This window comes from Diplotaxodon limnothrissa, linkage group LG7 (assembly GCF_057381915.1).
Source record: "Diplotaxodon limnothrissa isolate DT_005_m linkage group LG7, D_limnothrissa_male_GT1.1, whole genome shotgun sequence".
NCBI lineage: Eukaryota > Metazoa > Chordata > Actinopteri > Cichliformes > Cichlidae > Diplotaxodon > Diplotaxodon limnothrissa.
Window position 1 is genome coordinate 48,069,154 of NC_140602.1, and position 13,107 is coordinate 48,082,260.

General features: G+C 42.0%; 1 protein-coding gene across 3 annotated transcripts in view; it reads left to right on the forward strand.

The window, feature by feature from the left end:
- The window catches only part of dnm1a (dynamin 1a), a 51,195-nt gene extending 41,470 nt beyond the window's left edge, over nt 1-9,725 (forward strand). For 2 of the 3 annotated variants that reach the window (XM_085358311.1, XM_085358312.1), the window contains 7 exons: nt 2,673-2,782; nt 3,473-3,584; nt 3,806-3,820; nt 4,476-4,646; nt 4,743-4,984; nt 5,187-5,390; nt 9,665-9,725. In XM_085358311.1, coding sequence (XP_085214437.1) covers nt 2,673-2,782; nt 3,473-3,584; nt 3,806-3,820; nt 4,476-4,646; nt 4,743-4,984; nt 5,187-5,390; nt 9,665-9,725 — 915 coding nt within the window. Of the gene's footprint in view, nt 1-2,672; nt 2,783-3,472; nt 3,585-3,805; nt 3,821-4,475; nt 4,647-4,742; nt 4,985-5,186; nt 5,391-8,149; nt 8,181-9,664 lie in introns of those variants that run through there. The other variant, XM_085358313.1, reaches the window with a different exon arrangement.
- Nucleotides 9,726-13,107: the final 3,382 nt, after the last annotated feature.

Here is a 13,107-nt window from a genome sequence, read left to right on the forward strand (position 1 = left end):
GTAATCAGCCTCTGCTATTTCTGCATTGATGCCAATACAATTACAATCAATCTAAAGAGTAATGGAAACTCTGTGGAATATTAATTAAGTAATGACAGATGGATTTAGTCAAACACTGTGACTAATTTTCTCAAAGCACCTGCCTAAAAATCGTCCCATATAATAAGCAGAACACATTTTACGCCCATCTGTCTTTTAACATAGGATAACCTGATAAAAATGAACAATGTAACCATTATGAAAGAAGGATTTACCCAATTGTGCCCAGTTTCACTCTTTCATGAGGATAACTTATGGTTCACTATGAAAGATGAGACCACGGATGCTCATCTAGAGCTGAAATCCTGCTTAGCAGCTATCAGAATCAGGAGCTTCGTGTCCAAGTGAGCCCAAATGACCTGTTGATGAATGTGTGTGTGTGTGTGTGTGTGTGTGTGTGTGTGTGTGTGTGTGTGTGTGTGTGTGTGTGTGTGTGTGTGTGTGTGTGTGTGTGTGTGTGTGTGTGTCTACTTGAAGCTTGGTCCTGTGCAGAGAAAGTGTGCATTTCAGACCACATGTGTGCATCTGCAGGTTTGTTTTCTCATGCGTCCCTGCGAGTGTGCTTAACATCTGAAATCTGTAACGTTGCCCACTCACACTGCCTGGATTTTATAGGAGCATATGGCAAAGCACTCAAGCACCTACTTCCCCCCCAATCCTAGTACACACACATAAAAAAGAAACACATGCACACACAAGAAACTGGCTGACTGATAATGGTCTTATTTGATGTTGCAATAGGACAAATACATGGACAGTCTTAGCAGATATCTGGTATTCATCAATTTGTTGTTTGACTTTCTGGCATGTGTGGTTGCCAGACTGATCAAACCTCAAACTCAAATCTTCCACTCTCGCATCATCTGCACCCCCCACTAATATTCAAGAAAACTCAAGAAATCATTTGTATTTCTCTCTTACTGTTGCTGTTCTTGTATAACATAGTTATTCTCCGTGTTGGCGTATTTTCTCTTTACCTTCCCCACATCATGTGCACATTCGCTGCCCCTCCTCTTCCCCTGTTTCCATTTTTCCTGACTGGATTTACTGGCCAGAGGAGAGGAAAATGTATGAATCAATCCAAGGTTGCTCACTCCCAGGGAGAGGGAAAGCCAGAGAGTGAGAGGAACAAGGGAGGGGAGGGGGTGAAGAAAGAAAAGAGATGATGGTGAAATTGAAGAAAAAGAGAGAAATGGGGGGATGGGAACTCACCAGTTTTATAAAATAATGATGTCAGCTTTCAGCGGCCTGGGGTGACTTCTTGTGTAGCCGTCTTTTTTTTGGGTAGCGGACACCTCGGTGTACGGGCGCTGCCAAATGTGTTTGTGTCTTTATGTGTGTCTCTGTGATGTTTTACATGCATTCAGGGGATATGACCATTTGGCTGCACAGCTCATAAATCCTTTGATGAAGGAGTTTGTCACACATTCAATCCCCGTCTGTCTTGCTCTCTCTGTGACACACACACACACTCACACACACACACACACACACATACACACATGCTGAGTTGGGCAGGGCAAGTCCGTGGTTAGCCATCCAGATGGTTTTAAGGTTAGTTAGAGACTACGCTCAAAAGGTGCTGTTTGGAACCAAAGCAGGGTGTGTGTATGTGTGCGCATGCCCGTGTGTGTGTGTGTGTGTGTGTGTGTGTGTGTGTGTGTGTGTGTGTGTGTGTGTGTGTGTGTGTGTGTGTGTGTATTTCTGTGTCTGTGTTTAGAGAATGTTTGTAGAAACTCACCAACCTCATGCTATTTTTGGAATCTCATTTTGTTAATTCTCATTTTATTGTCGTTCACACACACACACACACACACACACACACACACAGCATATTATGCACCGTGACTCAAGAAACTGGATGTTCTATCAATAGACTTTGAGAAGTCCAACCGCGGCATATATATATACGTGTGTGTGTGTGTGTGTGTGTGTGTGTATGTGTGTGTGTGTGTGTGTGTGTGTGTGTGTGTGTGTGTGTGTGTGTGTGTGTGAGAGAGAGTTTATTTGCTTGAGATAAAGATAGAGATCAGACTGAGCTGACAAACTTTGAGGTTCCCTGATTCATAAATAGTTGGACGTCTGTGTATCATATGTTGTGTGCAAATTTACAAGTACAAGAGATTTCTAGCCTGGAACGCTCTCCCTCTCTCTTTCTGTCTGTGTGTTTCTCATTTGTTGCTTGCTCTCTCCCCCCCACCCCCCCCACCCCCTTGACTGCACAACTGTAATCAAAACCACAGACTGTACTTTCCCATCCATCTCCTTTGCTTTTCTTTCGTCTGCTGTAGAACTGAATGTGCGAGCTTTTGCTCTTCATTTCCGCTGACCTTTTTTATCCGCTTGTCTCTTTTAGCCTGCTATCTTTTTGTCTGTATCAGCAGCGCAAACTAATGACTCAAAAACTTTTTCACACACTCACCATTTACTATATATGTTACATAATACAATTGTATGCGTAGCTCTAAATTTCACAGCCCAGAGTGATCATAATGCAGCATCTGCACTAGTTTTTCCTTTAAAGCGACTCTTTTTTTATACAGTGAGAGTATCTGCATGACCCTTTCTCCTCTTTATCAGGGAAGTCTTCCTCCTCGTTCTACTCACTGCTGTGTCTCTTTCACCCCCTGCAGGAGAAGGAGAAGAAGTACATGCTGCAGGTCGACAACCTGAAGCTGCGCGATGTGGAGAAAGGCTTCATGTCCAGCAAGCATATTTTTGCCCTCTTCAACACCGAACAGAGGTGTTATTAGACACACACATTAACACTGTAACGCAGAAACAACTTAAATGCACCACAGCGTTAAAAGTTGCTCTTTCGCCCACTTTTATGTTTACATTAAATGAGTTTTGGGATTTCTGTGTGACAGCCAGTGAGGATGTAGTTGTAAAGCTTAAAGAATATCCCGATATTGGGGAAGTCTGCAGATAATTTAAAGTCCTAAGTAAAAATTATTCCAATGTAAAAGGACAAGAGTATAATAAAAATGAACTTAAATTAAGAAAGTAAAGGTTTTAAATTGTGCAGAGTGCCCTTTCCAGCGTTGCATGACATTTTTAAGTATCTACATGTAAGCCAGACTTTATTGTTGTTACTGTTGTAGATAAGAAGCACTAAATTATACTTTGGGGCATTTTAATCCCAAAAAATGATAAGAGTTTTGTATCCAAAACAAAAAAAGTAGATTAAAAATGACCAGAATTATAAAGTAAATGTTGTGAAGTAACAAAAAAGCTATTTTTGTAGTATAGTGGAGTAGAAAATATGAAGTAAGATAATATAAAGTGAAAACAGAAATTCTGGAGGAAAGAACAAGTTCCAAGTTTTTACATTAAAGTGACTGTATTTAGTTACTAACCTTCACTGGTGGAAGGACGTACAGCTGATGAGACGGGACTATTGGAGTGCACTGCTCACACTGTGTCTCCACAGAAATGTGTATAAGGACTACCGTCAGCTGGAGCTTGCGTGTGAGAGTCAGGAAGACGTTGATGCCTGGAAAGCCTCCTTCCTCAGAGCCGGAGTTTATCCTGAAAGGGTCACGGTAAGATTTCATCTAAAGCACACGTGCACAGACAACACTGTGACGCAAACACTCTCACAAATGTGGAATTTATTCCCACTTCATATTATTTGTGTCCAGTAGTAGCTCAGGTGGTTGCTGTGATGTTTCCTTCTGCAGTCTCTTTTAATGTTATTGTGTTTCTCATTTGCCATCTGTCCTTTTCAATGTCTTTTATCTCTCATTGCTATTTGGCGTTGTAGGAGAAGGAAGGAAAGGTATGTTATTCTGGGTACTAGATCACTTTTCTGTGTTTTCTATGTAAAGCATGAACTGTACTTTTACTTAAATGGACCTGTACCTGAGTTGTGTAGCTGACAGTGATCAGTAAATGGATAGTTTAGCGTAATCATTAGGAGTAGATTTTTGAACCACTGATAGGGAATCACCTTGCTGGTGCAAAGATAGCATTTTATGCCTATCAAACTGTGTAAATTTGACTAAATAATCTTTTCTTAATCCCTTGAGTTAGGTGAACTTGTTATGGCTTAACAAACAGGAAAAAATAATCCAGTGAAAGTGGTCAGTTAGGAGGACTGGACTGAAAATGAGTGAAAAGCCAATAAATGTCTAAGCCGTGTCCAATAGAAAGTGTGAAAGATCTTCAGAAAACCTGAAGAATTATTGCTCAAGACCATGTTAAAAATTACTAGAAAGTCTGAGTTCTTGGAAGCAAAATATAAAGAAATTCTTTTTATTTAATTATTTTCATCCACATTTAACTACACTGATGAATTGTGTGTTCATCATTCAGCTGGTAATATAATTTCCTGGAGAAAACCTTTTCCTTCCTGTCATTCCTGAAGTGCTATCACCCTCTCTGTAACTCTGCTACACACACATTTTAAAACAAAACCCTAATTTGTCTCACAGAGTGATGGTGGTGATGAAAATGGTTCTGACAACCTCATGCACAGCATGGACCCTCAGCTGGAGCGGCAAGTGGAAACCATCCGCAACCTGGTCGACTCTTACATGGCAATCGTCAACAAGACCGTCCGCGACTTGATGCCGAAGACCATCATGCATCTCATGATCAACAATGTGAGTCTGCTGCTGTTGTCTCGTATGTCACGCTGAGACGACAGGACTTTGAGATTTGACAGACAGCGTGCTGTGTTTCTCTCCCTCTGCGTGCAGACTAAAGAGTTCATTAATGCTGAGCTGTTGGCCCAGCTGTACTCATGTGGTGACCAGAACAGCTTGATGGAGGAGTCTCAGGAGCAGGCCCAGCACCGTGACGAGATGCTGCGGATGTACCACGCTCTGCGGGAGGCTCTCAACATCATCGGCGACATCAGCACATCTACTGTAACCACCGCCATGCCACCACCCGTGGACGATTCCTGGCTTCAGGTGCAGCGTAGCGGATCTGGAGGACGGTAAGGCACATGAGACATCAGACTGTGGGACTGAGAGAGTACGTGTGGGAACAGGTTGGGGAGAACAAAGCCCATGTCTAATTCTGACATATGGTCAAGTAAATAAGAATATTCTAAAAAGACGCAGCATCTGACTTATTGACACTTTCCTGATGTTTTTCTCCTTTTATGTTCCTCTCTTCACTTCTACTTTCTTATCAAGATCTCCGGCCACCAGTCCAACTCCAAACCGCAGGGCTCCACCAGGACCCCCGGCCCGTCCAGGCTCTCGTGGTCCTCCACCTGGGCCTCCTCCTGCAGGGGGTCCCCCTGTCCCTTCTCGCCCCGGAGCTTCTCCTGACCCATACAGTGGGCCACCACCCACCGTGCCCTCCAGGCCTAACCGCGCACCCCCAAGTGTGCCTAGGTGAGTGGAAACTCTTCCATCATAGAGTAAGCCGCAGTAGATTTTACAAGGACACTGACATCCAAACTACAATTTAAGATAATGTGACGTCACCAAAGCTGAAGTGTGGATACTCTCTGTTAACAAGGGGGATGTGAAGACGCCCGGATGAGGGGATAAAGGAGGTAAAGGACAGTAGAAAGCGCTGGTTTTGATAGAGGATAGATTAATAGGCTGGTAGATTGCTAGTTATCCCCATATAGGCACTACAACTACAACATCTCACTAATTTCTTTCACCTTGCTAGTATCTTTCAGCCATCACCAAACTTTCAGCACGTTGTCAGGCATCACCTGTTAAATAATCTGTTGCTAAAAGCGAGGTCGTCTGGATTCCTTTGAATTAAAACATGATCTGATGAATGAAGGGGAGATGGGAATGTGGAGGGGCTTCCTTTCTGGTATTCATTAATTGTATGCATTTAAAATCCCCCCCCCCCCCCCCCCCCCCTTTCCTGTGTTTGTGAGCTAGCTAACCTCTTTAACCTGGGGCTAACTGTCAGTAGCTCACCTGTTTTACTGTAGAGGACGCTAACGTGGCTGAGCGAAGCTCTCACTGGAAAATGACAGCTTTTTAACATCTTCACTAAAACTAATCTGTTTTAAGTGCCCATTTTTCATCTTCCAATCCAGTTTTTCTGTACTGTGAGCTGCCATGAGTGAGAGCTTCGCACATGCGATGTTGGTCATTTCCTGCGCTGTAACTGTTTGCGCTCCTTTTCTCTCTTCTGTCTCCTCTTCTTCACCCCTCCGTCCCCTGCCACACCTCTGTCCCACACACTGCTATGGTTCCTTCTACAGAATCACTATCACTGACCAGTGAGGACTAACATTACTGGTACGTTGGGTACTGTCTGCAACCATGATCATCATCATCACAACGACTTTCCTTCTTTCCCTTTCTCACAGAAACCATCCCTTTCACTGCATGACCTTTTCCTTTTCTCACCACTGTTTTCTCAGAGGGCTGCATGAGCAAACACACACCCGGCGCAGAGTGTGTGTTTGCATGTTTGCATCAGTGGCTTGAGCTCAATTCAAGCTCAGTCTGATGTTATTTTGTCTGTAAAGAGCACCAAAGGAGGACATTTTGTCAGTGTAGGCCAGGGGTGTCCAATGCCAGGCCTTGAGAGCCGGTGTCCTGCAGGTTTTAGATGTATTCTTTATCCAACACGGGTGATTTAAATGGCTAGATTACCTCCTCAGCATGTCTTGAAGTTCTCCAGAGGCCTGGTAATGAACGAATCATTTGATTTAAGTGTGTTCACCCAGGGTGATATCTAAAACCTTGAGGCCTGGAGTTGGACACCCCCGGTGTAGGCCAAGAAGACTCGCAACAGATGTCCGGGACCTAACTAATGTTGGTGCTGTGTTGTATATGTGTGTATGCCACAAAATCCCTCCCATACCTGCTTATATCGATGTGTCTGATGCTTTCTTTTAGTGACACAGTGCTCTGTTTACCAAAATCACTTTTCTTTGCAGGATTTAGTTAATGTGGAGTAGCCCTACTGGTGATTTATTTTTTAGGTAAATACTCTATAGTTTAACTAACAAATGTATTACCCTTTAAGAGCACTTGGTAAGTACAAGCCATATCTTCATTTATAAATAATAATGAGATTATAAATTTTTTCTTTGGAGAATAAGTTGTATAAGCTGCCATCAGCAATCCCAGCTAGCTTTGCAAAAAGATCAGACACTAGACTGTGACTGTTGAGGTTATTTGAGTACAGTAGTTTCCTATTCTCACGTTAGGAAACCAGTTTGAGATGATTTGAGCTCTGAGTTTGTGTGTGGGACAAAGTGGGATGCAGTCATAATGCAGGGCTGGGAGGTGGCCAGATAAATTGTATTTGAACACAATGTTTCCAAGTTTCTCGCTAAGAAAAGAGGAATAAAAGGAAGCCAAAGTTCGTTCTCATGGTCTCAGGCGATGGATGCTATACAGTACAATATATACGCCTATATTCTCCATTATGTTACTGTTGTTTCGGCTGCTGTACTGTCTGTTAACAGTTTTTGAGTTGTAGTTTGAATGTAACTGTAAATGGGCATATATTTCTTTTGAGCCATATCTGCCATTGTCTTGCAAAATCTGCAAACCTTGTGAATGTTTTGGTAACACTCACTGACCAGGCATAGCATCATACGTAAGAGAATCGACAAACAGGCAATACCAACAGGTATATCATATGTGCAATGGTACAGAGCGCAAAGATGTTAGACTAAATTATGGAGTGAATAAAAGATGGTTCGCCCTAACTGGGAATAAGAGAGTATATCTGCATCTCTAAAATGTCACACATTCATATTTGCTTACATGTTTACCTTCAAGCAAACACTTTGCATTTGTACAAGTCAACTTCTCTTTGTTGTGTTTAACAATCAGTTTAATCTTCCCTTCAATCAGCAACAACTGCTGCTTAAAACTTTAATGCCTATCAGTGGATTTGCTCTCCTGTAGCAGAACTACAACTGAACAAACTGCACGTTACTGTAGATAAACAGCAGCTGGATGTGCAGGAACACCGCCTTCACTTAACTGAGCTTCAAATCTTTGTCACGTTGGTTGTATTTTTGGATGCCTCCATGTGTTACTTGAAGATACAGTATTTCTGTGTGTTTGTGCATGAATGTACACATGGGGGCTGTAAACCTGTCAACAGGGAGCAACGGCACTAATCCAGTCTCTCCTTTGTGCTTGTGTGTCCACGGCAGTCGGAGACCCCCGCCATCTCCAACCCACTAGACTCCCTGGCTCCTCCGTCCTTCCCCTCCTCCTCCGTTTAATTCTCCCCTGGATGAGAGGCCACAGACAACAGCGCCACCCTCCTGTCGTTTTCTGCCTCGTCTGACCTGAGCTGGTTCCCAGCTCCTGCTTCTCCCTCGCTTCCTCTTCTTTCCCTCCTCCTCACCTCCACCTCTCTCCCTCATACAGTGACGCAGAATACTTGAATCACACTTGCATGACTTACAAACATGCTGCACCCTGAGAACTCAATCTATGTAAAGACTGATGAAGCAAATCAGTTAGCGTGTGCACGCACGCAGTATACAGTCTAGTAAACACGTGCAAACACGTGCAAACACTTAAACACGGAAACATTTTTCCTGCTTTTAAACTAAAAGGGTAGACATTTAGCATGAAGCTATGCCTGAGTATTTCTAATAAGTATTCTCTCTTATTATTCTCTCATTCATCAATTGTTCTTTTATTTCATGTTTATTTATTTTCTTCCTTTTTTAAGGAATCCTTCCCTTAAAAAAAGATGAAATTTTAGGGATAAAGCAGAAATTTAGAATTTTTCGCTGGCAGATTTTCACAACGGTTTCAGATAAAATGGCACAAATTCTTCAGTTCACTTAAACATCCACTAATACCAAGAACTTGCAACATACTTCATGGTAATTTGATGGATACTTTGACTCTGTAAATACTGGTGTTGTGCAGAGAGTAAATGCTTTAGTTCCTCTGCAGCATTTCAGCCTCGGAGTTAAAGTAAGAGGCAGAAAATGTTTCAATCAGCAGAAGTGACGATGGATAAAGTATTTCATAAGGGAGGTGATGCAAGCTGGACTTTTTTGTAACTCTGGTGTCTTCTCACTGCACTATTCAGAGTTTGAGTTAATGTGTTATGGCAGTTTTCCATATTCGAGTGTGAAGGCGACTGACTTTAATCAAGTCCGCTTGTGAGCTAAACTATAAAGAACAAACCGTGAAAGAGGAGGTCTGTCTCACACCCTGCAAATCATGGTTTTCATTACCATTAGCATTGTTGTAAAAGTTGACCTGTTTCTCACGTGGCTGTAAAATATTATTGCTAACTAAACAGCCACTAGTTGTTAATGTTTGGCCTCGGTGTGGGTAATCTGTTGTATGTTAACCATCATGCATAGTTTAAAAGAACAGCTGGATTTTATTTCCTTGATGATTTTTAATATTCATCTGGCTGTCAGGCGATTCATCATTCAAAAATGTAATCTTACCAGATGATATCTCATGGCCACATCTTAATTACATAATTCCTATGCCGGAATAACCCGTGGCTACACATTACTAACTGGTGGCAAAGCAATAATATCCCCCTCACCCTGGAGGTGAACATCGTCATTTCTCTGGTGCCTCCTCACCATTACGATTTTAGTTGTAATCTCTTACTTGTTGTAATCTCTTCATCCTGGCAAATAAGATCGTCTTTTTATTTTCTCTCTTCTTTCCTATCACCTAAACAGCCGGTCAAACAAGGGCGGGCCCTCTCGTCCCGAGAGCCCCCTGCCACCATTCGACTCTTAGAAGGAAACATTCTCCCTGTTACCTCTTCTCCTTCTTACGCTCATCTCGCATTTATCCATCCACCCATCACTCACTCACTCACTCACACGAGGAGAGGAAGGCTTGAATGAATAACAGAAGTAAAGGATCGCCTGCAAATTCTTCACCCTCAGATAGACGCTGCTGCTCTTCGTCCATTTTTCCTCCTCCTCTTCATTTCAGCCTTGCAGGACGGGAGGAACTGCCCGTTGTAGCCTCAGGAAGGCCCTCAGCGTCACTGTTAAATCCACCTGCGATTTAAAACTGCTGTTGTCTGTGCTTCCACACGACCTATGCAACAACTGACGTAAAAGGAAAAAAAAAAGAAGATGCCTCTCCCGTTTCTTTCTTGCTCTCTGCTTCACACAAATGTTGTTACTGCATTATCTTTAAGCAAATGTGCAGCTTCAGACAACTGCAGGACACGCGAGACTCCAGCCTGAGAGGAAGGGAGTCTTTGGCCTGGGTTGAAGCTCTGTGACTGTTAGCTAGATAGCTCTTTACATATCCTTTTTATTCAGACGGGGAAAACAGGAATATTTGCCGTGTGAAAACATTCAGAATTTTAAGTCAGTTGATGATTTGCCATTTCTTCTCTTTTCCCCCCTTTTCCCCCTTTTTTTTGTTTGGTTTTGTCTTTTTTCCAGTGGTCACGGGGGTGAGTGAGAACACTCAAAAACAGCCACAGTCTATGCATAAAACTGGCATTAAATGAAAAAGCTCCTTCTCTTTCACCCTGTCATTTTACACGTGTGAGAACCTGTGACCCGTGCGAACCCACCACCTTTTCTACCACTGACCTCCACTGTCAGCGTGATGTGGTGTATTGTATTTTGAACCCAAGCAAAAAACAACCCACCAGCCACAAACAATAATCTGCTATTCATCCCTTGTGCATCTGGTACTCCACGACTGCAAAGTAAACACAACTAAGCATATTTTTCTTCTTATTTAATGGTAAATAGTTTATTATGGACATATCTTATTGTGTTATTCTGTATATGTGTGATGCATCTTATTGAACTTTCACTATCTAGGGAATTTAGTGTATGAAACCGCTGAATATTTAAATTATGACAAAATGAGTATATGTATAAGGAAGTAATGTTTTAAAAACTACAAAAAATATATAATACAATGATGTATATGGGCAACTGCAGGCTGTTGAATACTTTGGCTTGCAGCAGAGGGCTTTTGCTTTTCTTGTCCTTCTGTGTGTAGAATAGCAGCGAGGGGCGGGCTGAATGTGTGAAAGTCCTGCAGCGATCAGGTCCTGCGTCTTGTTTAGACTGATGTGCAGGACTGCTGTGCTCTGTCAAGACATTAAAAACTTCAGTGTGTAATCAGGGAAGTATGTCTTTGTGTCCTTTTTTTTTAAAAAATGCTGGTACATACTGGTGGTAACACAACTATACGGGAACTCGATAGCAGCTAATAATGAAACCACCAGACGAATGTGGACACAAAGTAAAATATCCTTATAGGCATATTCAAAATCCTGGCTGGATTATTCCAACCCCTTACTCAACCCCATCATTTACATATACATCTTCAAAAGCCTTTTCAGACCTTTCAAAAAAAATAACCAAGTGTCACTTCTACAGACTGTTCCAAAGGTCTTTCATAATTTCTTATTTTCCCCTCTTTTCTATCTTTTGGTACTTGGCACAAAAACACAGAGGTGGGACCAAGTCATTGTTTTGCAAGTCTCAAGTAAGTCTCAAGTCTTTATCCTCAAGTCTCAAGTCAAGTCTCAAGTAATGTCAGGCAAGTCAGAGTCGAGTCTCAAGTCATTGGTGTAAAAGTCCAAGTCAAGTCACAAGTCTTAGAACATTTTTTCAAGTCAAGGCTAAAGTCATAAAATTAATGACTCGAGTCTGACTCGAGTCCAAGTCATGTGACTCGAGTCCACACCTCTGCAAAAACACATAATTCGTTCCAATTTCTTTAGGTTAATCTACAAAAAATTCCAAAGATAACAGTTCAATAAAATAATATCTTTACATGTATTAGCTGTAAACTTGGCATATTTCATCTGAGGAAACAGGACAGATGAAACAAAAAGTGTCGCAAGTTTACAAACTACCTACAGAAGATGAACAGTATTTGAAACTCATGTCATTAAGAAACCAGAAAACAAATCTAGCAAAGACCTGAGAGATGCCTATGGCCCTTCAGTTAAACCAATTTCTGTTCACTGAAGCCTCATCAGAAATGGTCTCAGTGGAAAGGTGGCTGTCTAGAAGCCATCCTTAAGGATGGAGGCTGGGAGAAAAAGCTGAGGGATTCCAAGTTACACAAGAAATGGACTGAAAATCAGGGTTAACAGGTCTAATGGAGTCATGAATCTAAATATGAAGTTTTTGGTTCAAATCATCAATACATATGGAAAAGGGTACAACAGTGGGTGTCTATGGTCATCTGTAAAACATGGTGGAAGCTCTGTCATGATTTGGGGCTGCATTTCAGCCAGCTGCGTTGTGAATCTAGTCTAAACGTATACAATTAACAAGGAAAAGTGTTGTCAGATTTTGCTCCAGCATGCATTGCCATCTGAAAAGCATCTGATTAGCAAAGGCTTCATTTTTCAGCATGACAAAGATTTCAGACACACTTTAAATAAAATAAAAACACACACACATAAACCAATCGTCACATATGGGCTTTCACAAATAGGTTGCAGTTAAGTGGAAAGGTTCCTGCTTCAAGTGATGCCGTATAAAATATAGTCCATTTAAAGGGGGCGTGAAGGTTGCGTACAGAGGGATGCTGAAGATGTGGTCAAACCAGAGGCATATGGAGGACGCAAACTCTGGAGACTGAGGGGCAATGGCCTGATCAAAGCCTGCTGTGACACAGAAACATAGAGGTATGTGTGAAGGACCCGTCATGCTCTTCTGTCATCAGTCTGCAGCCTGGTGTTCCTCCCATCATGGGTCATGGGCTGCATGGGCTTGTCTTCACCTTCTCGTCTAGCACAGTACTTAAAGACATTCTACTCCTTAAATTAGGGTTCAGTTTCTTTGTGTGTCTCTCATACTCATCTTCACTCTCAAGGATTTTCCTTATTCATCTAAAAGAAAAGGAGGCTCTGGGATACCACTAACCGTGGAAGCAAATAAAAAGACCACCATTCAGCCTCCTTACAGCCTTGTTTAAGATTTAAGAAGTTTATTTAGTTTAATAGGAAAATTTCTTGTTGTGCTATTTTGATGCCTGTAACCTGTCTGGAACTCCTTCTTTTGGACCAAATGGGATTTGGACTTTTAACTTTGTAACCTGCCTACCCACTCCTCCAGCCTTGCAGTTAAATTGGTACAAAACTGTAAGGCTGGTTAATAAAATGTCTTTCAATTCTGAAGTC